Source organism: Petaurus breviceps, unplaced genomic scaffold, assembly GCF_028583685.1.
Source record: "Petaurus breviceps papuanus isolate PSGF00001 unplaced genomic scaffold, PetGlider_PUasm1.0 91133, whole genome shotgun sequence".
In the NCBI taxonomy this organism is placed as follows: Eukaryota; Metazoa; Chordata; class Mammalia; order Diprotodontia; family Petauridae; genus Petaurus; species Petaurus breviceps.
Window position 1 is genome coordinate 65,765,023 of NW_027187419.1, and position 27,468 is coordinate 65,792,490.

General features: G+C 38.3%; 1 protein-coding gene across 1 annotated transcript in view; it reads left to right on the forward strand.

Moving 5' to 3' along the window:
* Window positions 1-24,142, forward strand: part of TEX26 (testis expressed 26) — a 48,307-nt gene extending 24,165 nt beyond the window's left edge. The window contains exons 2-7 of the mRNA XM_069079693.1: window positions 3,662-3,746; window positions 5,134-5,299; window positions 11,054-11,210; window positions 14,106-14,282; window positions 18,402-18,563; window positions 21,609-24,142. Of these exons, the coding sequence (XP_068935794.1) occupies window positions 3,662-3,746; window positions 5,134-5,299; window positions 11,054-11,210; window positions 14,106-14,282; window positions 18,402-18,563; window positions 21,609-21,670 (809 nt within the window). The 3' untranslated portion in view covers window positions 21,671-24,142. The remainder of the gene's footprint in view (window positions 1-3,661; window positions 3,747-5,133; window positions 5,300-11,053; window positions 11,211-14,105; window positions 14,283-18,401; window positions 18,564-21,608) is intronic.
* Window positions 24,143-27,468: the final 3,326 nt, after the last annotated feature.

Genomic DNA, 27,468 nt, shown 5'->3' on the forward strand with positions numbered 1-27,468 from the left:
GTACTAGACTACAGATGGCTTATGTGGTCTCCTTCAACTTTGTTATTCTATAATTCTGTGCCTGTCTAATAGAGGCAAAAGAATGTAAGAGAGTCAAACAACTGACCAAATTCTTATAAAGAAATTTCTTTCAATGGACGTAGATAATTTGGATGATCCAAGTCCGCATCCCATCTTTTTGTTTTTGTTTTTTTCTTTTTGGAGGGGGTAGAGCTGGGCAATTGCGGTTAAGTGATTTGCCCAAGGTCACACGACTAGTAAGTGTTAAGTGTTTCAGCCAGATTTGAACTCAGATTCTCCTGACTCCAGGGCTGGTGCTCTATTCACTGTGCCACCTAGCCACCCCTACCATCTTTTTCTTTCTTTTTCAAAATTTTTTTCAATTTATTTATTTTTAGTTTTCAACATTCATTTCCATAAGATTCTGAGTTACAAATTTTCTCCCCGTCTTTCCCCTATCCCCCACCCCAAGACAGAGAGCTTACCAAATACCCCTTCCACCAATGTGTTCTCTCTTATATCCTCTGCCATCACCCCCCCCCCCCCCTTTCTAGTAGGGCAAGATAGATTTTTTTTTTGCCTTTTTGGAGGGCAATTGGGGTTAAGTAACTTGCCCAAGGTTACACAGCTAGTTTTTTTGTGTGGATGTTAAGTGTCTGAGGCCAGAACCTAACTCAGGCCCTTCTGACTCTGGGGCTGGGGCTTTACTCACTGTGCCACCTAGCTGCCACAAGATAGATTTCTATACCCCAGTGCCTGTATATCTTATTTCCACATTGTATATAAAAAACAATGTTTTAAACATTTGTTTTTAAAACTTTGATTACCAGATTCTTTCCCTTCTTCCCTCCTCACCCACCCCCACTGGGAGGACATGCAATCCAATATAGATTGTACATATGTAGTTACACAAAACATTTCTATAGTAGTTCTATCATGAAAGAGTAACTATATTTCCCTCCATCCTCTCCTGCCCCCCACTTATTCTATTTTCTACTTTGACCCTGTCCCTTTTCAAAAGTGTTTGCTTCTAAATACCCTCTCCTCCAATCTGCCCTCCCTTCTATCAAACTCCCTCTTATCCCCTTCCCCCTTACTTTCCTATAGGGTAAGATACCCAATTGAGTATGTATGTTATTCTCTCCTTAAGTTAAATTCAATGAGAGTAAGGTTGACACATTACCTTTCATCTTCCTGCTCTTCCCCTCCATTGTAACAGCTTTCTCTTGCCTCTTTTATATGAGATAATTTACCCTATGCTATCTCTCCCTTTCTCCTTCTCCCAATATATTCTTCTCTCACCTCTTAATTTTACTTTTTAGATATCATCCCTTCGTATTCAATTGATCCTGTGTCCTCTACCTATGTATACATGTACACACATATATGCACACACATATATATTTATACACACATGCAACCTCCTATATATGCACATTCCCTTCAACTATCCTCATACTAGGAAAAGTCTTGTGACTTACAATTATTGTCTTTCCATATAGGAATGTAAATAGTCCAATTTTAATAAGTTCTTTATGATTTCTTTTTCCTGTTTACCTTCTCATGATTCACTTGCTTCTTGTATTTGAAAGTCAAATTTTCTTTTCATCTCTGTTTTTTTTCATCAAGAATGCTTTAAAGTCCTCTATTTCATTGAATGACCATATTTTCCCCTGAAACATTATACTCAGTTTTGCTGGGTAGGTGATTCTTGGTTTTAATCCTAGCTCCTTTAATCTTTGGAATATCATATTCCAAACCCTTTGATCCCTTAATGTAGAAGCTGCTAGATCTTGTGTCATCCTGATTGTGTTTCCGCAATACTCAAATTGTTTCTTCCTAACTGCTTGTAATATTTTCTCCTTGATCTGGGAACTCTGGAATTTTACTATAATATTCCTAGGAGTTTTCTTTTTGAGATCTTTTTCAAGAGGAAATTGGTGAATTCTTTCCATTTCTATTTTGCCCTCTGGTTCTAGAATATCAGGGCAATTTTCCTAGAGAATTTCTTGAAGGATGATTTCTAGGTTCTTTTTTGATCATGGCTTTCAGGTAGTCCAATAATTTTTAAATTATCTCTCTTGGATCTATTTTCCAGGTCAGTGGTTTTTCCAATGAGATATTTCACGTTGCCTTCTATTCCTTCATTTGTTTGAATCTGTTTTATAGTATCTTGATTTCTTATAAAGTCATTAGCTTCCATTTGCTCCAATCTATTTTTCAAGGAATTATTCTCTTCAGTAAGTTTTTGAAATTCCTTTTCCATCTGGGTAACTTAGCTTTTTAAGGCATTCTTCTCCTCATTGACTTTTTGGCATTTGAGTTAGTCTATTTTTTAAGGTGTTATTTTCTTCAGTCAGGTTGTTGACTCACTTTTCATGATTTTCTTGCATCGTTCTCATTTCTCTTCCCAATTTTTCCTCCATTTCTCTTACTTGATTTTCAAAATCCTTCTTGAGCCCCTCCATGGCCTATAACCAATTCATATTTTTCTTGGAAGCTTTTGATGCAGGAGTTTTGACTTTGCTGTCTTCTTCTGGTTCCATGTTTTGATCTTTTTTGTCCCCCCAAAAAGATTCTATGGTCTGATTTCTCTTCCTCTGTTTGCTCATCTTGCCAGCCAATGCTTGACTTTTGAGCTCTTTGCCATGGTAGAACTCTTCTTCCAGAGTGGAGAGAGCTGTGTCCCAAATGGGGGTTTTCTGTAAATGCTTTCAGAGGTCTGAGGGGGGTGCCCTTTCTGCAGCCACCACAAGCTCTGGCACACTGGCATTTCTTACCCCAGAACCACCACCGAAGACTGCGATCAAGACCCAAGCAGGTCAAAGCAAGAGCAATTATCCTCTGAATGGTCACTTGTTCCCCCTATCATCTGCAGGCCAGAAGCTCTGGAGGCAGCCATGTGGCAGCAGCTGCAGCTATCTTGCTGGTGCCACCTCTTGCCCCAGGGGCAGGGACCAGACTGTGCTCTTATCTCACCCAGTTCCAACAGAGTTCCCTGCTGACCTTTTACTTTTTCTTTGGTGTTTATGGGTTGAGACATCTGGAAACCACCATAGCTGCTGGTGATTCACTCTCCTGAAGTCTGCTCTGTCTGGTCTGGGCCACAAGTCTGGGCTGGCATGGCTCATGTGGGACTGTGCTCGGCTCCTAGTTGGGTGTGATAGACCCTTCCCATTGGCCTGCCAGGCTGCCCGTGGGTGTTCTGTAGCTCAAAAATTTGTTTAGAGACATTTTTTTTACAAGTATTGGAGGTGGTTAGAGTGGGAGCTCAAGCAAGTTCCTACTTTTACTCTGCCATCTTGGTTCTGCTCCCTTTTTTTCTTAATGGCTTGTGTTATCCAGAGAGCTGACTTAATTCATGTCTGAGAAATGACCTCTATTAAAGATTCTTTTCAATTATGATTCTCTAATTCATTACCTATATTTGAATAACCCCCAAACAAACAAAAAGAAAGCTTCCTACTGTTTTCTCTAACTATTCTGAGCTTATTACTAATAGTTAAGGGGATACATTTGCATTAGAAAAGCTTCCTTTATAGCAAAACTATTTTTATGCCGAAACTTTTTCCTTGGTTAATTGATTCTCTTAAACAGTATCCAAAAAGAGACTATAACACCCATGTTCATCAAATTTGAAAATGCTGTGTTATGCTTTCAGTGGGAGATACCAGTTGGGATTCCTATGAAACGACAATGATGCATGTGTACACCCCTAAACGAATAGAAGTTCCTGACCCAATTCGGTGAGTTATGTTTTGATAAAAATACTTCTGATGAGTTCATTTTGTTCTGTTGCATAGCATCAAAGTGAAAAAAAATATTATTAGTCAATAATAACATTACTGAACATCCACCTTGTTCCCAGAACTGTTGTAGGTGCCATTGGCACTGAAAAATGGAAGAAAGAACCATCCATTCATCTCCTGCCAGCAGGGATTTATATAATTTGGGAGGTGGAAGAGACAGGCAAATAAATAACAACAATGGTGGGATGGCCACAACATAGCATCGGATATCATAAAAGTTTTGTATTTGGAACTAGAAGACTTATATCCAAATCCCTGATGGCTAACATCATTTGTTTGGCCCTGGACCAGTTACTTTCCCTTACTGGAGCTCAGTTTCCTCATATTGAAAATGAATGGGGTTGTACTTGGTAATCACTAAAGACTTGTCCAGCTAAAAAGATATATGTCTATGATCCTGGGAAATATATAATATTGTATATGTATATATATATATATGTACATAATATAAAGTATATGTAAAACATAGAAACATGTGCATAGCTCATTAGAGCTATCCCAAAGGGGTTTAAGGATTAAAAAAATTACTCAAGGATTCAATCTAAATTTAACCCTTAAGAGAACATCGAGAAAGGTTAAATGGATCTTCTTAAAGGTCCTATAGAAAATTGCTCTAACCTGTGATTTGACCACATGTAGGATAATTAATATATTTACATAGTTATCTATCACCCCAAAGTGTTTTCTCATTGAGTACTTAGAACAATTCTGTGAGGTAAGTTATCCCAAATACTATTTCCATTTTAAAGATGAGGAAGCTGAGTTCAGAGAGATTATGTTTTAAAATATCTAGTTGTTTGGCTTTCCTGTAGATACAACCTGAATTTTTTTCAACAATTTCTTGTGTTTAGTCTTTTAAAATATATGAAAATGAATTTATTAGAACAAAGCCTCCTCCCCTCTTTTTTTTTCTTTCCAAGTCTGGCATACTTTTGCAAATAGCTCTCTCATAGGTTTGTTCATTCTTGAGGGACTCTAAAAAGTTAATTATATTTGGCCTCATCTACCTGGTCCAGCCTATGTTTAAAAGTTAGAAGTTTCTACCAGTTTTTCTACCATAAATACTTTTGGTAGGGGGCACTAGGTGGCACAATAAAAAGACCACCGGCCCTGGAGTCAGGAGGATCTTAGTTCAAATCTGGTCTCAGACACTTAACACAAAAACTAGCCATGTGACCTTGGGCAAGTCACTTAACTACAATTGCCCTACCTTCTCCCCTCCAAAAAAAAAAAGAAATACTTCTGGTAGAAGTGCTTGGCATGCTTTGTTGTAACATATGGCATTAGATTCCCTTTTTACAATTTCTAATGTGTTTTCTTCCAGTCATAATGATTTCAAAAGGTTAGGATATTCATACAAGCTCAATGATCCTATTGGCAACCAGACATTATACACTGAACAGTTTGATTGGAAACCGTATTCTAAAGAAGACATGATAAGGACTGCAGCAAATACAGGAACTAGGAACAATAATCCCCATCCTAGCCAGGTAAGACTGGTGTAAATACATATGGAGAAGCATAAGTAGAATTTTATTGTATAGCAGTAATGTATCTGAAAATGTACATATATATGCATACATACAAACACACAGACATTATATATATATGTATATTTATATTTATATGGTCTCAAAGAAACTTCAAATGACATTGTGAAGACCAGACCATAGTTTCAAGAAGCATCTCATTGAATCAAATGTGAATGGAATCACCTAATAATTTAACAAGTATTATTATAATGTCTTAGGTGTGGGTTTACTTGGAGGAATTTGGTATAAATAGCCTTTGCTCCCTTTCATCTCACATTTTCTTTGCATTTTCTTTTGCACTCTAATTTTTTGTATTAGAATATACACCATGTCCTTCCTTCTGAGTAGCAGCTCCATGCAAACCCTGTCTCCACACTCTTTGTCATATCTCCTCTAGTGTCTAGAATTGTTTAGCATGTAGTAGGTTCTCTATAAATAGTTATTGAATCAATTTGAAATGCATAAGGGAAAGCATTGTCTAGAATTCTGCAGAGTTTGTATTGGTCTTCTTAATTTATGTAGACTGCGGGTGAGTGGTATATAGCCTGTGGGCATGAACCCAGGTCAGCAAAATGGAGAAGGGAACTCTGTAGGTTTCTGGATTTGTAACTTCAGAGTTTCAGGAATTTGGAAATCAAAGACTATGGGAATGATGTCTTTGATGGAGAAAGACCAAGTGAAGCATTTAACTTTTCTGAAAGTGAAGCCTTGTGAAAAGTACCCTGGTCCTGATTCAGGGCTCTCTTGGAGTTTATATATGGCTTTTACTTAAATTTTTTTTTATTTTTGGAGGGCAGTTGGGGTGAAGTGACTTGTCCAAGGTCACACGGCTAGTTTTTGTGTTAAGTGTCTCAGGCCGGATTTGAACTCAAGTCCTTCTGACTCCAGGGCCGGTGCTCTATTCACTGCACCACCTAGCAGCACCCCCTTATGACTTTTACTTATTTCAGAAGTGTTTTGAGGTCATCCTTAATGCCCCAAAGTTCAAAGTAGTGACCTGGTCAGACCTAAACTTTAGAAGTAGTACCTGGAGAGAACCAAATTTCTCTTATTTCTTAGACAATAAGGAGCAGAAGTGATCTAAAAGAAACAATTTGTCAATAATAGTAAGGATTCCAGAAGTCATAATGGAATGGTGTAATAGAATGGAATGAGAGAGGACAGTGTTGACTGAGATGGAGTAGGGTGAGGTTTGAGTTAAGAAAGCTGTGTAGATCGTGGATTGGAGAAGAGAGAGAGATGAGGCAGGGAGAACAATTAAGGAAGCTATTGCAATATTCAAGGAAGGGGTGATAAGGGCCTGAGGAGCAGAGAGAAGAGAATATATGTGAGATGTTTCAGAAGTAATCTGATTGGCTGATGACATGAGAGAAAGTGAGGAGCTGAGGAGAACCTGGGTGATTGAAAGGATGTTGGTGCCCTTGTCAGAAATAGTAAAGTTCAAAGGAACGGGTTATAGTTATTTTTTTTTTTGGGGGGGAAGATAATGAGTTCTACTTTGGAATATGAAGTTTGAGATACCCATGGACGGTCTCTCTGGGTTGAAATGTCCAATAGGTAATTAGTGATGGTGTGAGACTAGAACTTAGAAGAAAAGAGACTAGGATGGATTTGTAGATTTGGACATCATCTGCATAAATGTGGTTAAATGAACCCATAGGAGCTAGTGAGGTAGCCAACTAAGAGTGTAGAAAGAGAAAATAAGGCCTTTGACAGAGCCTTGGTGGGAGGTGAGACAAGGTATGTCACAGGATATCATGGGGTCTGAACCTGGAAAAGACCTCTCAGAGATCATCGCATCCAATACCTTCCTTTTAAGATGAAAGAAACTGGGGTCCACAGAAAGTTAAGTGACTTGCATAGGGTCACAGAGTCAGCCCCAGAGAATGAATTTGAATGCTTGTTAGCACTGAGTATTCCAGGACCAGCACTCTTTTCACTGGGGTATGGGTGAGTCAACAAAGGACACTGAGAAAGACGGGTAGGAAAAGAGTCAGGAGAAGAGCAGTGGCATGAAAATGAAGGGAGGAAAGAGTATCCAGGAAGTTAGAAAGAGTGTTCAACAGTGTCAGAAATGACGAGAGAGGTCAAGAAGGGATAACAACTGAGAAAATACCAAAGAATCTACAAGTTATATTAGTAAAGAGAGTTCAGTAGATTTGAAGTATGTGTTTTCCTCTGGAGATGTTTGAGTTTGGCCCAATCACTAGGTGTTGGGGTCCTCTCCAGGAGGTGCCTTTTGGCCATCCCTTCTCAGTGCCCTTGGCTGGATTGTCCATACTGCACAGTAAAGCTGTAAATCAGTAAAGCTGGGTTCAAATCCAGTCTCTGGGGCTGACTCTCTGACCTTACACAAGTCACTTAGTCTCTTGTAGATCTCAGTTTCCTCCATCTGCAAAAGGAGAAGGGTGTTGGATGAGACTCTGAGGTCCATTTTAGCTTTAGACCCATGATCCAATGACATGTCTTGACTATGAACATCATGGGTGAGGGTCTTTTATGATCAATGGAACTACCGAAATAAAGGCCTCCTAATTGTGTTGGAGTGAAATCACCCGGACATTGAGCTTAAATTTATAGTCATTACCTCCGTGAAAGGTAAGTAGCCTGGGGGGTGGGGTGGAGTGGAAGGTGGGGTATTCAAGGACTGAAACAGATGTGAACTGAGGCTTCAGTGATAGTAATGGCCCATTTTTATTTGCTATTTCTATACTTTACAAAGTATTGTATTCACAAGAATCCCTGTGTTGTGAGGTAGGGGGTGTGCTGGATGTAGTTGAAATAGCTTACCAGATCATTAAATTTTTCAGTGTTAGCATTTATATTTTGGAAATTGGTTATAAATTGGAGCTTGATTTATTATTTGATAATTGTCTTAGAGCCTCAAGAAACTGATGGAGAAAATATTAATAATGCAAATTAAACATCAAAGTGTATTATAGGCTGTATATTTTTTGTTTTTCGAGAGCTGGTTGTGAACATTACCAGCACAACTCTGCTTACAAGAATTGTTGTTCCCATTTTATAGATAAGGAAGTAGAGTCAAAAGGGTTGTTACTGGCCCATGGTGCCATAGCTAGTTGGTGGTGGAACTATGATTCGAAGTCAAGTCTTCTGACTCCTCTTCAGTCCTCTTTCCATCAGACCATTGCCAAGAAGTCAAGGCCAGCTAACTCCATGAACAAGGTTTCTACATATGGAAGATGACTTTCTAGCTGTGGTGGCACATGCATAGCTCAGGGATGCTGAGCAGATGTCTCTTATTTGTCCTGCTAATGCTCATTTCTCAAGAGAGCTCAGGGGAAACTTCCAACCTACTTCCAAAAACTTCCAAAGTCCAAATGGAGCTGCCAGGAACTCCAGCAGTAGCCCCTATGTATCGAGTCCTAAGTGATAATGATGTGAAAAATAATAGAAAGAAAAATAAAGAATATGAATTTATAAGAAATACATAGATAAATTAAGCACCTATGGAATTTTGGACTTCTTGTTTGGTCCTAGAAAATAATTTAAAATATGTGTAATTATCTTAATATCTTTTATTGTTTTTATTAAGATTAATATTATGTTAAGAATAGTGAAGTGGAGAATACCTCCCCAAAACCCACAATGTTGGAAATCCCTATTCCTCCTCTCACTTAGAACATCCTTTGATCGTAGACTTATAGCTGGAAGGGCAGCTAGTTTGTTTTACAGAAGAGGAAATTGAGGCTCTGGCTGGCCACATAGACTATGAAGGCTGGGCAGTGCATAGGAAATTCATGGGGCCTCTTTGCTACTCTGGCAAGGGAGGCCAGAACTGGAATGACTTCGAATTTCTTCTCAGTATTAGAATCTTGGTGATAGGTCTAAGGCAAGGGTAGGGAACCTGCGGCCTTGAGACCACATGGCCCTCTAGGTATCCTCAAGTGCAACCCTTTGACTGAATCCAAACTTGGCAGAACAAATCCCCTTAATAAAAGGATCTGTCCTGTATAACTTGGACTCAGTCAAAAGACAGCACCCAAAGACCTAGAGGTCCTTGTGGCCTTGAGGCTGAAAGTTCCCCACCCCTGGACCCTAAGGTGACTACTCTTAAACGTTTTTCCCCTAGGAGAAATCACTAAGGAGGCCCTGCTCTGGATGCACATGCAATTTTGCTTTATTGGTCATTCTACCACAGTGAATAATGCCTAGAATGTTAGAATTTGAAGAGGGCTTAATTAATAATCGTCCAAGAAAAATTCCTCATTTTCACAGATAAGGATGCTGAGGGAGCTCAGAATGGCTAAGTGAACGTGCCCAGGGTCACATAGCAAGACAGTGGCAGAGATGGGAGGGAATAAAACTCAGTTCTCCTGATTCCCAGTTCAGCACTCTCATACTCTGTTCCTCCAGTGTGGCTCTTCTTAAACTGTGGGTTGCAAAACATCTGGCAACAGTAAAATATTTCTAAATGCATGTAATAGGAATGAGAATTTGAAGATCTTCCCTGCCCCTTAATAAACCTAAGGGAATTTGAAGACCTTCCCTGCTTTAAAAATAAACCCTACCACCTAATAGGCTGAATATAATCACATGGAGACTGTGGTAGGAGGAGTTTGCTGAAGGGTGGAGCAGAGCCCACAGGAAGCTGGTAGTCAGAGCAGTTAGACAGGGTGGGAAGAGAGGACATATCAGAGTGAGGCAGTTAGGCTTATGAGTAAATGTTGGTGTTTGCCACCTGCTGTGATGGCTAGGCTTGTATTGCTTTGTGCAAAGGCTAAAGGATGGTGTGTCACTCTGCTACATTGTGGTGCATTAACTTCTATGTTGCTATGATGGATTTGGTTTTCTGGTGTCTGAATAAATGTTTTGCTTCTGTTTTCTATATAGAGAGTCTGTTATATTTTGTGATCGAGCACCACGCAGGCATATTTATAGTAACCATTGGCACTGTGAATATTGCATTGGCGCTACAATGCATAACAGCCAAAAATTAATTCAAAATCAAACATGTAATGAATCTGAGGTGTTTCTGCCAGTGCTTGCCTGTGTTGCATTGCCAGCTTCACTGTGGCCTTGGTTCTGAAAACAATGCACACTTTGCACTGTGCAAAGGCCACACAGTGCCAAAGAATGCTGCTGAAAAGCAAAAAGAGGTGATGAGTGGAAAAAGTTAAAGAAACCCTGCTCTAGTATATATATAATAATCACAGAACTTTGTGATAATAGAAAGTCAGGTAAATTGGCAATGCCTTGTATTAATGATTGTTTTTATATTTGGATTTGGCTGTGCATAGTCCTATTGGAATATATACACACATGTGTGTGTACATATTGTGCACACATACACATATACATACACATACACGTACACATATACGTATACATATACGTGGCAATTAAGTGGCACAGTGGATAGAGCACCAGCCCTGGAATCAGGAGGACCTGGGTTCAAATCTGACCTCAGACACTTATTAGATGTGTGACCCAGGGCAAGTCACTTAACCCTGTTTGCCTCAGTTTCCTTAACTATAAAATGAACTCATAAAGGAAATGGCAAACCATTTGCCAAGTAAACCCCAAAAGAGGTCACAGAGAGTTGGACATTACTGAAACAACTCAATAAATATATTTATTTATATAATAAAATAAATATTATATATATATATATATATGAGAAATGTTGATTGGTATATCATTTTTATTAGAAAGAGTGACTATTTCTAACAATTTTGTTTGTATTGATAGGAATTTATGGTCTGGAAACTACCTCGACAATTTTCAAGAACAGAAGCAAATTGTTCTTCTCCATGGAGAGTTCCTGCTACAATCAAAGAAATCCGTAAAGCAATAGCAGATCAGTACACCTCTAGTTTCCGGGAAGACTACTTGGACAAATCAAAATGTAAGCACCCTGGTTTTCCTTGTTTCCTGAATGGGAAATCATATATTGAGTTCTCATCTTCTCTTCATACAGAGAGACTGATTACTCTGTTTCTCTTCTGAAATGTAGGGGAATTGACCAGCAATTAACCCCAGTCTCCGTCTAGGACTAATGGCTCTGGGATGGGAGCAGTGCACCAAGATTTCACCTTAAGACATAGAGCCTGGGTGCCCTCTCCTAGACATGCTAGGTCTTTAGAAAAGCTCATCCTGCAGAATTCTTAGGATATCACAAAAAATAAAAAAGACGATTTTGCCTACATACAATTAAAAACATTTGTACAAAGAAAATGAATGATGGAATAATTAAAAATATGTAAGGTGGGGAAATATTTTCATCAAATTATCACCATTAAAAATCTGTTATCAAGAATATACAGGGAAATTATATATATATATATATATATATATATATATATATATATATAAATGTTACACAATATATAGATATATATCCCTCTATTGGGCATATGTTCCAAGGAACTCAAAGAAAGACAAAGGTCCTGTACACACCAAAATATTCATAGACAGAGCTCTTTGTGGTAGCAAAGAACTGGAAACAAAGTGGATGTTCACTGATTGAGAAATGATTGAAAAAATAACATTATACAAATATAATGGCATAATACTATGGAATGAGAAATTAAAAATAGGAGGAATTCAGAGAATCATGAGAAGATTTGTATGAATTCATGAAGAGGGCAAAATAAACAGAGCCAAGAGACTAATATACACAATTACTGTAACAATGTAAATATAAACATTGTTAAAAGGGAATTGAGCTATAAATAAAAGAAAGAACAAATATTGGAGAAGAGATAATGTAAAACATTCTACCTCCCTTGTACTGGAGGTGGACGACTGCTTGGACAAACAATATATTTGTGTAATGTATGTATGTATGCACACACATGAATGTATATGAATGATATATGTACAGAATTATACATGGTATATAATGATTTAGTATATGTGTATATATAAATACACATACATGTAAGTGTGTTTCTGCTAAATTTCTTTTCTTTATCATAAGAAAGTTTGGGGGTGGCTAGGTGGCACAGTGAATAAAGTGCTGGTCCTGGAGTCAGAAGGGACCCGAGTTCAGTTCTGGCCTTAGACGCTTAACACCCACACACAAAAAAAACTAGCCCTATAACCTTGGGCAAGTTACTTAATCCCAATTGCCCTCCAAAAGGCAAAAAAAAAAGTTTGATCTAGAAAGGGATACTGGAAATATGAACTATGATGTACAGACAAAAGACATAAGTAAAATATATTTCTTAAAAACAGACAAGCCACCCCAAGTTCAAGGTACTTTCTAGGTCCACATACACTCAAAAACACCACAGCTTACAAGCCCCCACTGATATGTTTGCTTTTAGTAGTCAGCCACAAGAAGTGATCAGTTCAAAGCAAAGGTATTTAATAAAATGGAATAATAAGTAGCAATAGAACATTCCTCCCTTATTTTCCCACAAATACAGATATCACTAAGAAGAGTGAACATGGGTAGGGATCATGCATGAGGACACAAACATAGGAGATGTGTGGCATTCATAGATAAAGAAGCACATGAAGGGGTCACGTGTGGTTTATACAGAGGTGTGGAAGAGCAACTCACACTTTTAATACTTCTAATGTCATTGATATTGTTATTATATTGCTCAGCTTTTTACTCAGAGAAGCAGCTGAGCCTGGCAGGATTTTGACAGCTACCAAAGTCTTAGCCCCATAGTTTAAGCTCAATGGGAACACAAGCCAACTAGCTAGATAATTTGACCCTAAGGACATTTAATTTGTCTTTTGAACTTATTTCCTTCTGCTCATAGAATCAGTGTTCTGTCTTAAACCTTTATCTGATCTAGTGATAGAAAGCCACTTTTAACTTTAATTTTTAATTCTCAATAAGACTTTTTTTCAACTCATTTTTGTGAGACCAAATTCCAAATGTCAGTACACATTCATTAAACACCTATTTGCCAGGCATCCTGCTAAATGCTAGCCCAGGGGTACAAAGAAATGCAAAGACCACAAATGACTCTGTGGATCTGAGGGATTACAGCCCTCCCTCCCAAATTTCTAGATTTCCTATGCAAAGGAAAGGGGAAGGGGAAGACCAGAACAAAAAAGCCTAAGAAGAAGTTGGCTATGAAACCATCATCTTTAAATCTTTTGCTCTAAAATATTGTTTTTCACATGTAAATATATCTAGTGGCAAACTTCCCTGACTTTGAGGTGACTACACAAAAACTTTCCCCAATGAGAGAAAGCTCTCTAGTTTTTGAGCAATAGCACACACCTGCAGTATAACTGGCCAGTCTTAGGACAACAATTTAAAATCATATAGTAGAGCAAAAGACCTAAGTGACACCTTCCTAACCAATACAATTGGCCTCAGATTCCATGTTTTGAATAAAGGAGCAGATTCCTTCTTTTTCTTGTTTGGTCATTTCAGTTATGTTCAACTCTTTGTGACCCCATTTGGGGTTTTCTTGGCAAAGTTACTATCATGGTTTGTCATTTCCCTCTCCAGCTTATTTCACAGATGAGGAAATTTAGGCAAATAGGGTTAAGTGACTTACCCAGAGTCACACTGCTAGTAAGTATATATGGTCAAATTTGAATACAGGTTTTCCTGGCTCCAAGTGTGACACTCTATCCATTGTGCTACCTTTAGCTGCCCCAGATTGATTCTTGGTTATATAGTATTTGTAGATTAGATATGTTACCTTCATCTCTAAATATGGGGAGCATATTTCAGTGCAGGAAATAGTGAAAGACAGAGAAAATGGGCTTAAAATGTTAATTCCACTAAGTTAATTAGGCATAATTGGTTACTTTCCATTCTTTCTAGTAATAAAACTGAAACAAACTATACAAGTGCCTCTTGATTGGAAAAAATTACTTCCTCGGCGTCTAGAAACTGAGTTTAGGCGTAATTTCCAAGTCCCAGTGAAGATACCTGAATTACAAGACTTGACTTGCAAATATGGATGCAATGCATCAATTCCAGTTGCTGCTTATGGACCTGGTAAGGATAGATTTGGTATTTAAAATAGTGTTGTAGTCTTATCTTCCCAGCTCTGGAAGAACTTTTCCATCAAGAACCACTGACAGGCATCATGATTAAAGCTGCATTTGGGGGTGGGGAATAGGAACCAAATGTGTCAACTCTCAGTTGTCTCTGCATTACACATCTTGATTGTGTATCTATTTTTGTATACCCTTATCAAGAATTTAAAAAAAACATTCACTTTGGAGCCTTTACATGGGAAGAGGCAGGAAGCAGAAAACCAGAGAAATACAGTATTAAGTATCACTTCTTCAAGCCAATAGGACTGCTATAAATTTAAAAAAAAAAAGGTATACTTGAATAAAAAAAAAGATATATTTCACTGCTTGAGCACTACTGAGACACTACAAGCAACCTTAATCTTTTTGGATTTAGGTTTAATTCTAAATGTAATGGATTTTTTCCTGCTCTATTTCTATGCATAAATCTAATGTCCTCAAGTACTACCACAGGGATATGACATGTGTTGGGAAAGAGAAAAGGGTTGCTCTAATAGGAAAAACAAAACAAAACAACAGAAGAGACTTTATCCCAAATCTTTCCATTCTTTTGGGGTCTATGATAGTTTTCCCTGAGATGAATGTTCAGTCTGATGATGTTTGAGCTCCAGATTCTGTTCTCATTCATCAGATGCATTTTTATTTTTTCTTTTTAGGACATAAATTCAGATAGCTTTCACATATTGGATGTTTTTTGAAATTTGTTGGTAGACTTTAGTAGTCCGAATAATGAGATTGTGGAAGTTTCTAGATAATCTAAAGGACATGTGTTCACATTGAACACCAATGAAATAATTGTTTATGTGAAAAAAGAAAAAGAGTTGAAGAAGGAGGAGGAGAAGATGGAGGAGGAAGAGAAGGAGGAGAAGAAGAAGGAGGAGAAGAACGAGGAGGAGGAGGAGGCCATACACACTATTCACATTCTTGTTCTTTTTGACATCACTCTCCCTCTATTGAATTTGGAGGGAGCTTCAGCAACTCAAATACTAAATATTTAGCCATCTTCCCATTCCAGTGAAAAAATGAGACAGAAAACTTTGCATCACTCTGAAAAAGAGGCCAAGTTGGCTTGGGCATTAGTTGGGACACCCAGAATCACAGAATTTGAGGACCTCTGCAGCTATATAGCTAAAACCATACATGAAAGAAAGTATTCCCTGTTGGAATATAACAGAAAATTCATCCACCTTATGCTTATAGACATCTAAGGAGGAGAAGCTACCTACCATCCCTCAAGACAGCCCCCTCCGCTCATTCCACTAATTGCTTTAATTATTAGGAAGGTTTTCCTGTCATCCAGCCTAAGCTAGCCTCTCTGCAGCTTCTAACCACTGACTCTGGTTTGATCTCTGGGACCAAATAAAACAAGCCTAATCCCTACTACATATGACAGTCCAACAAATACTTGAAGATAGCTGGCATGTCCTCCTTGGATCTTCTCTAGGTTAAATAGTCTTAGTTCTTCAATCCTCATGTGACATGGACTCAGGGTTCTTCACTAATCCTGTTCGCCCTCTCCGGATACCCTCTGACTCTTCAGTGCTTCTCATAAATTATGGTGCTCAGAACCGAACACCATACTCTAGATGTGAGGTCTGATGAGGGCATAGTGGGATGTTCAAAGATCATTTTTGATAAAGGAAAGTGAAGTAAAACAAAAATTGAACAGCTCTCCCTTCCCTCTTTGTTGTCTATCAATGTCCTATCATCCCCATTCCCTCTTTCAATTCTCCCTTTTTCTCTCAAAATAGTGAAAAAGAAAATGCCTTTATTATTGATTCTACCATCTTTGCTAAGAATCATCCCAAATTTCCTCTACCTCTTGTGGCTAAACTCTTTGAGAAGACCTACAATACTTTCTCTCTCCTTAACTCTCTATACTCTGGCTCCTGACCTCATCATTATGACAAAGCTGCTCTTTCCAAAGCTACAAATGATCTCTTAATTGCCAAAGTCAGTGGCATTTTCTCAATCCTCATCCTTCTTAATCTTTTTTTTTTTTTAGCTTTTGATACCATGATGCTCGTATTCATTTCTTTTTTTGCTTTGTTTTGGTGGGGAGGGCAATTGGAGTTAAGTGACTTGCCCAGGGTCACATGGCTAGTTTTTGTGTTGTGTCTGAGGTCAGATTTGAACCCAGGCCCTCCTGACTCCAGGGCTGGTGCTCAATTATTCACTGTGCTACCTAGCCACTCCTAGGATTTGTTTCTTTATAGGTTTTCAGAATAATACTCCATAATGGTTGTTCTCCTACCTATCTGACATCTCCTAATCAGTCTTCTTTGTTAAATCTTTATTGAAGTCACAGGGTACTGTTCATATTCTTCTTTTCTTCCTCTCTATTATTTCACTTTCAGCTCTTAGAGATTCAATTATCATCTCTCTGCTGATGACCCTCAAATCTGCTTATCCAGTACTCACTTTTTTGCAGACACCAGTCTCATATCCTGTATTTAGTTTCTTTGTCCATAGTTGTTTTCATGTAGTACATCCACCATTAGATTGTGAGCTCCTTGAGGGCAGGGATCTGTCTTTTGCCTTTTTTAAAATTTCTATCACTTAGCACAGTGCCAAGTAAATAGTAAGTAAGCACTTAATGCTTATTGACTTTTGTACTTAGTCTTCTTTACAACCTCAATTTGTTCAGAACTTTATCACTCCTTACATTTCATATAAGACCATGCCATACTTTGAAAATTCTTCTTTTATTACCTGGCTTTGTTTCCATCTTCTGTCCATTCATTTAAAAATTAAAATTAATTGGTGAATTCCCTACGTGTCCACATTGTTCTTTCCAAATCCTATTTTTCTTCCAAATTGGAACTGCTAACTTTTGTGCCATAAGTATTTCATTCTTGAACATTTCCCATACTTCCTGGACTGACTTCCCCTATAGAACTAGTAGTTCATGGAATCCTACCCCTCCTTTCTCCAAACTCTTTAAAATGTGCTTTCTTATAAAAGAAGGTGCACGTCAGAGTATTCCTGGACTTCTCTTTTACAAACTCTAGAATGGGGTAGTCACTTTTCCATGAATTCCTCTCATTTCCATCCTAGTAACCACTTTCTCTTATTGAGAATCAGATCTGGAATAGAATTTCCCTTTTTTTTGTTCCTCTACTTTTCAAAGGATGAAATTGTTACAAATTACCTACACAATTTCATTATATTCTTCTTAGTCAAGGAAAGTTCTCTCTTCACCCATTCTTTCTACAGCTTTCTTCATGGAAGCCAGAAGCAGAACCAGACAAATCTTCATGGTATGACATCATTGCTTTGTTTGAAGTGAATCCTCAGATCTGTGGACAAAACCATATTCTAATAGAAGGACCAAAGCACCTTCCAAAATGAAGCTACTTATAAAGAGTTCTTTTATACCTTATTTTATTTGATCATCCTCATAGTGATAGGATGAGGTATTATTTTTGAGCCTCATTTTACAGACGAAGAAACTGAGGTACAAAAAAATGCTCAAGGTCAAAAGCATACTGAAACGGGAGCTGGGATTCCCATCTTCTGACTCCAAGCTGAGCTGCTGCTGAGCTTCTAGGACTGCCTTGGTCTGTCAAAAAGCCTTCAGGACTCAATTTGCTTCAATGAGCATTCATTAAGTGTTGCCTTAAATGCCAGACACTGTTAAGTACCAAAGATACAAAGACAAAAATGAAAATAGGGTTTTTTTTATTTAAAACTTTTCTGAAATTTTTCATTATTTTTTTCCAATTACATGTAAGAACGGTCTCTACCTTCAAGAAGCTTACAATCTACTGTACTCATACGCTCTTTCAATTGTAGTCCCAAGTGACTAGAAACTACAACCTAGATTTCTCTTCCATCATTTTTCCTCCAGTGATAAACCTGATAGTCTTGTGGTCCTATACCTTCCTCCAAACTTTCTTGGCTTTGTTTAAAGAGGCTTCCTTTAGAATAATAACTTAGTTCCTCACATCATTGAGGATGCAGATTCAGCCCATCATGGAGACCCATGGCTGTCAGTGTAATGCCAAGTGATGGCAATGCTTCCTTGCTTGCCCACAAACTTTCTTCCCCTTGACTTTTTTCTCCTTTGTCTTCACAGTTCCTTCGGTTCTGCTTAGCCACATTTGGAACCAAGAACATACAAAGAAGCAGAGTACATATGAAAGACATTATGGAAAGGAATACTTAGATTTTGAAACGATTTTGAATTCTCTTAGTGAAACTGAAATCAAGAAATACCTTGAGAAAATTCCAGAGAATGGTAAGTTGACAGACATACTAAGATACAGTTTGGCCCCTTGGATAGAACACAGCCAATAGGTCTTTGTCATATATGAACTATCCCACTTTATGGTCATCCCCCCTCACCCTACCTTTTTATGCTCTGTTCTCTGAACTGATATTTCCCTTGAAAGAGGCCCTAATCATAATGTTTCTATATGGGAAATGAGCTACATGGTCATTTTTCTTTTTTTTCTGGTTTCTTCTGGCTATTGGTTAGTTCCCTTAATATGGCTATATTGATCAATTAGGTATCTATTATGCACCTAACACTATGTTAGGCAGGTAAAAAAAACACAATGCTAGAATGCCAAGTCTGGAGTTATGAAGATTCATCTTTCTTTAAATCTAAGCTCAGATACTAGCTGTGTGACCCTGGGCAAGTCACTTTACCTTATTTCCCTTAGTTTCCACATGTGTAAAATGATCTAGAAAAGGAAATGCAAACCACATCAGAGATACAAAAAAACCTCAAATGGGGTCACAAAGAGTCAGACATGACCAAAATGACTGAAAGACAACACTACCAGGATCCCTAAAGTCCGTAGTTTTTTCTAAAACTATTCCCATCCCTCAAATAGAAAACAAAACAGCAGCTCTTATTCCTACGGCTCTCTCCTCTTACTCCCATATCTCTAGTTCTCTTCTTTGGAGTTACATCTCAGGAATTGCTTTCTTTAGGGCAAAAGTGGGAGTTGTGTACTCCCTGAAGGCTGAGATGCAGGTAAAGCTATGGGAAGAGGAAGGACAAGAAAGGGGATAGAATAGGGGGAGGAAGGAGATGGAGAATGCATGATCTACACAAAAGAATGGGACTAAGGTATGGGATTCAGATCAATGGAGAAAGAGCTAGAATAATGTCCTACCTTGTCTTCCTTTACCTCTCCACCATGTCCTTCCTCCTTCCTAAGCTCAGACTAAGGACATGTGCAAGAAACAGATGTGTGCCGCCTTACTCAGAGTCAGGAAGGGGCCAAATCTAGTTGTCTAGGCACTTGGACAGTTGATGGCTCTCAGCCAGGGTTTGCCAGCTTCTTACCTTGTATACCCAGTGCCTAACATAGTGCTAGGTGCATAATAGATACCTGATTGATTGACATAGGCATCTTAAAGACACTAACTAATAGCCAGAAGAAGGCCAGAAAAAAAGAAACGACCTGTTAGTTGGCTACACTGGACCCAGCGGTTTGCTTTAGACCATGTTAATTTCTGACACTTTTATTTTAGAGCTTAGAAATTCATTTCCTAAAATGCTCAAAAACTAGATCTCTAAGTCCATTGGCGGGGGTGGGAGCAGAGACATCTGCAAGAGGGTCAGACAGGCCACCAATGCTAAAAGTAATAGACTTATTATCTGAGTGTTGTAACCTAATTCAAGGGAAGGTTTGAGACTTAAGGGGACATCCAAGGAGGGGGACATGAGGAGAGGCTATAAGCTGAGTGCTCTCCAAGAGATCAAAGAGGTTCACCTAATTTCTGTGGAAGTGGACTGTTGGTATCAGCTCTCTGTTCTCATCCCCTATTCACTGAGGGAGGCGGGGGGACTGGGAGCCTATTTCTTCCAGCAAGAGGAGGATGCCAGTCTCTTACTTTGGAAACTGGAGTTTTGCTTCCAAGACCAGGGCTATAAACTGACTTCCTCTGATGCAATCACCCCCTTTCCTCAAATACACACATACTAAGGCCACAAGCTAATCTCTCATGCTAGAGTAATTTGTAAACTCAGACAGCAGAGGGCAGATCATTTTGGGGAACAATCCCTAAAAAAAAAGGAACCCAGGGGTTTTAGCGGGGAGACTCTCATTTAGGCACATCTGATTGGTTCCCTTCTCTGATGTCTCAGGAAGTTAGGTGCCATTTAACAGATAGAAGTTTCCTGGCATAAAAGATTCCAGAAAAAGGGAAGATAAGGGGGTGGTGTTTGGAGCAGGGACAACTTACAAGACTAGAGAGATTTTTTTCCTTGTCTACCAAGGAGATGATAAAACATGCTAAATAATTGAATTTTACTATTCACAGTTATTATAAGGTAGCTAGGTAGTCACAGTGGGTGTGAGTGTTAGACTTGGAGTTACGAAGGACAGATTTAAAATCCTGCCTCAGACACTTGCCTAGTTGTATGATCCTAGCTTAAATGCTTAACAATTCTCAACCTTAGCTTCCCGTAAAATAATAATAATCTATTAATTTGTTATTTTACATATTATCAGCTTTATTTAAAGTAATATAAATAGTTAATAGCCCTTATCTTACAAGGTTATTTTGAGGATAAAATATGTACAGTATGCTGCAACCTTAAAGTACTATATAAATGCTAGATGTTAGGGGCAGCTAGGTGGAACAGTGAAGAGCACTGGCCTTGGATTTAGGGTGACCTGATTTCAAATCTGGCCTCAGATACTTAACATTTACTAGCTGTGTGACCTTGGCAAGTCACTTAATCCCAATTGCCAGGCCTTTCCTCCCTCCAAAAAAGACAAAAAAAATTAAATGCTAGATATTGTTACTGTTTTTATAAGGGGCACCCTTCTCATTGTTGATAGCATCTATTTTTAATCAATTGTGATGACATTTGAATTAAATCTGTAGCTTTTTAGTTAGTCATATTAATTGAAATATAATGAAATAAATACTGATTTGTGTATTTTTCCTTACTTGTCTCTTATTTTCCAAGGAGAGAAGAATAATTCATTAAGCTAGCCTGTTTGGGTAGAAAAATAACTTTCCCCCTGCAAAATATGAATGACAATGGTCTGAGATATTTGCTACTGTCATATATATTGCCTAAGCTGACCTTCTAAATATTAAGTTTACTCTTGCTAATCAATAAATAATTATTCCCTCTTATGTACATAGGAATCATATCCCCTAAGTCATGTTGTTCTCTACCTATAAGATTACTATGTAAGTCTTACATTCCTTAACATACTCAACTTTGTTAGAACAATGGTATACATTACTTGCTTCTATTCTTTTGTTTTAGAATTCTAAAAAATTAAACAAAACTTTTCTTCCTTATTTCCAGAAAGAAAAATTCTTCAGAATTTCCTTAATCAAAATTACAATAGTGGCAACAAGCATAAATAAGTAAGTTTAGCCAGTGTCTGTGGACATCAACCTGGTGCTTAGGGAGCAGATTCATACTTCTGTCAATATTGAAAAATAATAAGATGGTTGTTTATTTGAATGTGTTGTCTTAATGTTCTTGTGTTATTCATAAATTCCTCATGTGTCACTCACCTCAAAAACTTTCAGAGGCTCCCTATTGCCATTAGAATAAAATACAAACTTTTCAACCTTTTATTCAAGACTTTCCACAGCCTGATTTCACCTTTCTACCCTCCTTTCACATTTATATACTTCATGTCCTCTATATTCCAGTCAAACCATATGATTAGATGTTACCAGAATCTGACATAAAACTCCTATGTCTGTGCATTTGTGCAAACCTCTTCATTCCTAGAATGTACTTTCTCCTTACCCTTTAAGGCCTTTTAAAACCCTTCCCCTCTGTGTCAAGGTTCATCTCAGGTGCTACCTACTGCAGGAAGTCTTTTTTTTTATTCTACCCTAGCTGAAAATCTTCTCTCTTTCCTCAGATTATTTTAGAGTACTTTGCCTAGCTCTCTCCTTTGTCCCTACCATCCCCTCCTCACTTTGTATTATATTTATCTATGTTCAGGTTATATTCCTTTCCCCCATAATTAAAATATAAGGTCTTTGTATCTCTAGCACCCAACAGTGTGCCTTACACATAGTAGGCATTTAATAAATCCTTGCCTAATGCAATAATGGATTTAACAGTCATCACATCTTTAAAGTCACCTAGAAAAACTAAAAATATAATCTTACATTGGGTTTTCCTTTAGCAAAATTATAGACTGATTACCTCATCCTACTAGTGTTTTTAAAGGGAGACAATAATACTTATTTGGTACAAACCTTGGTGTAACAGAAGAAAGATTATTTCCCACACACATCAGCCTCAAAAATGGTGACCATACCTACAAAACCTCATTAGAAGTATGTTATTTTGCAGAACTTTCTGGGTAAAATAGCAGAGATGAGAACTAATGAGTGTGACAAGAAAGCATTTAGGCAAGAGATTCTATGCAAAGTACCAGAAAACTTGCAAGCTAAAGATATTGATGTACATTTGAAAATTGTGCCTCAGCCCCCAAGCAATTGTACTTCCTAGAACAGTAATTCATGTCCATCTGGAGGTAGGGTGGTACAAAAGGCCCTAGTTATTATATGCAGGCCTAATCTCAGCTTTAACAGAGATTACCATATAGCTTTCCTGGCTTTTATGGTTCCAAAGTCATGAAAGGTATCATCAAAATGAATACTGGGGTAGTATCAAAGAATCACAATTTGAGAGTAGGAAGACATCTCATTGGTCCACTAGTACAACCTTTGATACTCCAAAGAAACCCCCACTATAATAACCTAACAAGCAATTATCCAGCCCTCTGAAGACCTCCAAATGGTTGAGGAAGGAACCCAACACCTCCCCAGGCAGCTCATACCATTTCTGCATAGTTCTAATTATTGGGAGGGGGTCAGCTAAGTGATGCAGTAAATAGGGAGCCAGACTTGGAATCAGAAAGACTTGGTTTCAAATTTGGTCTCAGACACTTACTAGTTGTGTGACCCTGGGCAAGTCTGTTTGCCTCAGTTTCCTCTTCTGTAAAATGAACTGGAGAAGGAAATAATGGCAAAAAAAACACTCCAGTATCTTTGCCAAGAAAACCCCAAATGGGGTCATGAAGAGTCAGACACAACTGAAACAGCTGAACAACAATAAAGCTGATGATTCTCAAATCTAGTTGTCTTGCCCTAATCTCTCTATTGACCTATAGTCTCCTGACACCACCTGTCTATTAGGCGACTCAAACTGGATATCCTATAGGTAGCTTAGACTCAACATATCCAGAATTGAGCTCATCATCTTACCCCAACTCCTCTTCCAAACTTCCCAATTACTTTTGAGGGCACCCAGTGTCACAAGCTAGGTTATTGCTCCCTCACTCTCAATCCTTCCTGTCAGTTCTATGTTCACATCTCTCACGTATACCCCTTTCTTTTTTCTGATATTATCACCACTCTGATGCAGGCCCCTTATGTCTTGAACTATTGCAATATAACCTCCTGGTTGGTCTCCCTTCCATGTCAAATCTCTCCCCACTCCAGTACAGGCTATCAAACTGATCTTTCTAAAATGCAGGTTGCTCATTAAGTTCCAGATAAACTGTTATCTCCAACATCAGATAGAGAGCATTACAAAAGTTTTAGTGCAGTTTTAAGTTTTAACAACTCTCTCTGGCTTTTAAGTTCCTTCATAACTTTGCCCTATCCTATCTTTAGTGACCACCCTTCTGTGATTATTTCCAATTTTCTCCTTGTTTTTACATAGTTGTTTACATTATGTTTCAAACCCCATTAGATTGTAAGCTCCTTGAGGGCAAGGATTGTTTTGGCCTTTCTTTGTATTCCCAGTGCTTCGTACAGTGAGTACCTAGCACATAAAAGGAGCTTAATAAATGCTTGTTGACTTGACTTTCTTACTCTTTTTTTTCCCTCACTTAGGGGCCTCACTATGTGGCCTCATGCCCCTGAATAACCAACTGGACTTAGAAGGGTTGATCATTTGTGTTTCTTTTTAGAGAAATAATTATGAGCCTAATATCTTTAGGATTATTATTAAATCCTTTTATCCTATGCTATATAAGAGTAATTTTTGATTCATTTATAGGCATATCACTGATCTAAGTCTTCTTCTATAATATATTTACTGATAAAGCAAACAAGAGTTTATTAAGCACTTATTTATATGCCCAGGGACTATTAAGCGCTTACTTATATACACGGGCACTATTCTTAAGCAATTCAAAGCCAATCATCTCATTTAGTCCTCAAATCAACCCTGGGAGGTAGGTGCTATTATTATCCTTATTGTATAGTTGAGGAAACTGAGGCAAAGAGAATTTAGATGATTTGTTCAGTGTCGCACAGCTGGTAAGATTTGAACTCAGGTCTTCCTGACTCAAAATCTAACACCCTTTCCATGGAGCCACCTAGAGACCCTTCATGATGAGCCCTATTAAATAAATCTGTTTAGCAAATTTGTTCAGTGATTTTGTGAGTCCTAAAAGGAGCCCAATACTCCTGTTCTCTGACAGATTTGGGGTGGGGGGGGGTGGTTACAACAAATTCCATAGCTGTAAAGAATGGACTCTTCTTCCTTTTCCAGCAGGCTGAGTCAAAATGAAACATTGCTGTGTCAAGCAGCTCTTACTCTGTGGCAGAATCAGCAGTGGTGATAGGCAAGGTGGGCTGCCACCCATTGCAACACAGAATCCTAGGATTAAGAGGCCTCCAACAATTGAACTCTTATTTTATAGATGAAGGAATGGGGAAGTCCCATGAAATGAAACAACTTCTCCAAAGTCTCTCAGAATCCCAGAATTTCAGAGTTCAAAGTGACCTCATCAACCATTTGGTCCAACCTATACATCAAAAGTGGGGATTCTCATGTTAAGATACCAAAACAGGTTATGGTTCATTCTTTGCTTGAGACCTCTACTTGGAGGAAATTTATTCTGACATCAGACCTAAATTTTAGTCTTTGAAACACCCTCCAAATGACCCTGATTCTGCCCTACTGGCCAATACAGAATAAATTTTCTTGGTCCATCTTTTCCATATGACAGCCCTTCAAATGTTTGAAAACAGCTGTCATTCCACCAGCAGCTAGATGTCTCAGTGGTTAGAGGGCTGGCCCGGAGTCAGGAAGTTATGACTTCAAATTCAGCCTCAGATACTTACCATTTGTGACCTTGGACAAGTCATTTAACCTCTGATTGCCTTAATCCTTAAAAAAGGAAATGGCAAAACCACTTCAGTATCTTTGCCAAGAAAATGCCACGGTTAGTAGTACAGTCCACAGGGTCATGAAGAGTTGAACAGGAATGAGCAATAACAAATCATCCCACTCTCCCGCTGCAACCCCACATCCTCTCTGGATTAAACACCCTGTCTTCCTTCAACTAATGTTCGTATGCAGGGACTTGAGGCCCTTCACCATCTCTATATACTTTCTAGGCTATTGATGCCCTTCCTAAACTAAAAGCTCACCTGTCAAAACCCAGGGTCTGAATGTATTTCATACTGTTGATATGTGTATCTATGTGTACACACACACACACACACACACACACACACATATATTAGTCTTGCAGCCCACTAAACTCCATTGAGATCTTTTAGATTTGACTCTGGCATTGAACCATATTGGTTAGCTCTTTTAGCTTTGTGTCATCTGTAAATGTGACAAATGTGTTTTCTGTTTTTATCCAAGTTAGTGATAAAAATATTAAATGGTATATAAGTCCAATCACAGATGTCTGGTTCACTCCACTGGAGTCCTCCTTCTGGGATGATGTAGAACCATTGATGACTCCTTTTTGAGGAAGGTTCTGTCTCTCTCTAGCTTTACTATTAGACCACATTTCTCCATATTTTCCATAAGAACAGTATAAGCTACTTTATAAAAAGTCATGCTAAAATATAGGTAAGCTAGAGCTATGGCACTTTTTGGGTCTACCAGTCTAATAGTCCCTTCCAAAGAGGAAATAAGGTGAGTCTGGCATGGTTCTTGCTGAAGCCTTGCTGAATCTTTGCAGCTGCTACTTCCTTTTCTAGACATTCATTAAGCGTTTCTTTAATAATATGTTCTACAATTTTGCCAGAAATCAAACTCAACCTCAGATAGCTGAGAAGCTTATAGACTCCATTCTCTTCCCCTTTTTGTTTGGAAAATTGGAACATATGCCCTTCTCCTGAGGTATTTCTCCCAGTTTCTGCATCTTTGAAATATCACTTGCAGTGAATCAGCAATTATATCTTCCAGGTCCTTCAGTACCTGAGGATATAGTTCATCTGGGCTAGGTGACTTGATTTCATCAGTTGGGTATTCCCAGAGTAGCTCCTTGTTTATATTGAATAGCAATTTCCCATCCTCCACTTTTGTTCTATTCCTCCAGTCCAAAGGTCCTTCATTATTTTTGACAGAGAAGACAGCAGCAAACAGGTAGGTAATAGAACTAGTCCACCTTCCAAATACAGAGCTATTTTTTTTTTACTGGACCAGATACAGTGGGTGGGGCAGCTAGGTGGTGCAGTGGATAGTGCTGAGTCTAAAGTCAGAAAGACCTGAGTTTAAACCCAACCTCAGATATTTGCCAGCTGTGTGACCCTGGGCAAGTCACTTAACATCCTATTTGACTCAGTTTCCTCACCTGCAAAAATGAGCTGGAGAAGTAAATGGCAAACCACTCCAGTTTCTCTGCCAAGAAAACCCCAAATGGGGTCATGAAGAGTTGAAAACAACTGAAATTATTGAACAACATACAGTGGGTACCACACATGCAAGGAATACAACAAAAGGTACTTTTAAAAAGTATTTTCAATGCCAGAAAATTGCTCCTCTCTGTTATATGCACGTATTCCTTTTGTGATAAGTCATCACATATGAATAATGAAGCTTCATCATAATACAACCTTCTAAGCCACAGCATAATGAGAAAAATAGACTTTATTAAAATTTCCTTTTATTGAATACTTTCCAATAAAAAAATGGCCAGATGCTGTAATGTAATATCAAGCAAAGGCAACTTCCCAGGTTCAAAATACCAGCATAGGTGCTCTCTATTTTATTCAGTAACAAACCCAGAACAGAGAAGATCAAAACATGACATCATTCAAAATACAGCATTTACTAAGTGTGATTAAATAATCTCCAAGTACTACCCCACCCCAGGACCTTCCAATCATTCAATCAATTACAAAGTCCCTGTTCTAAATACTACTCCACCCCTAGGCTA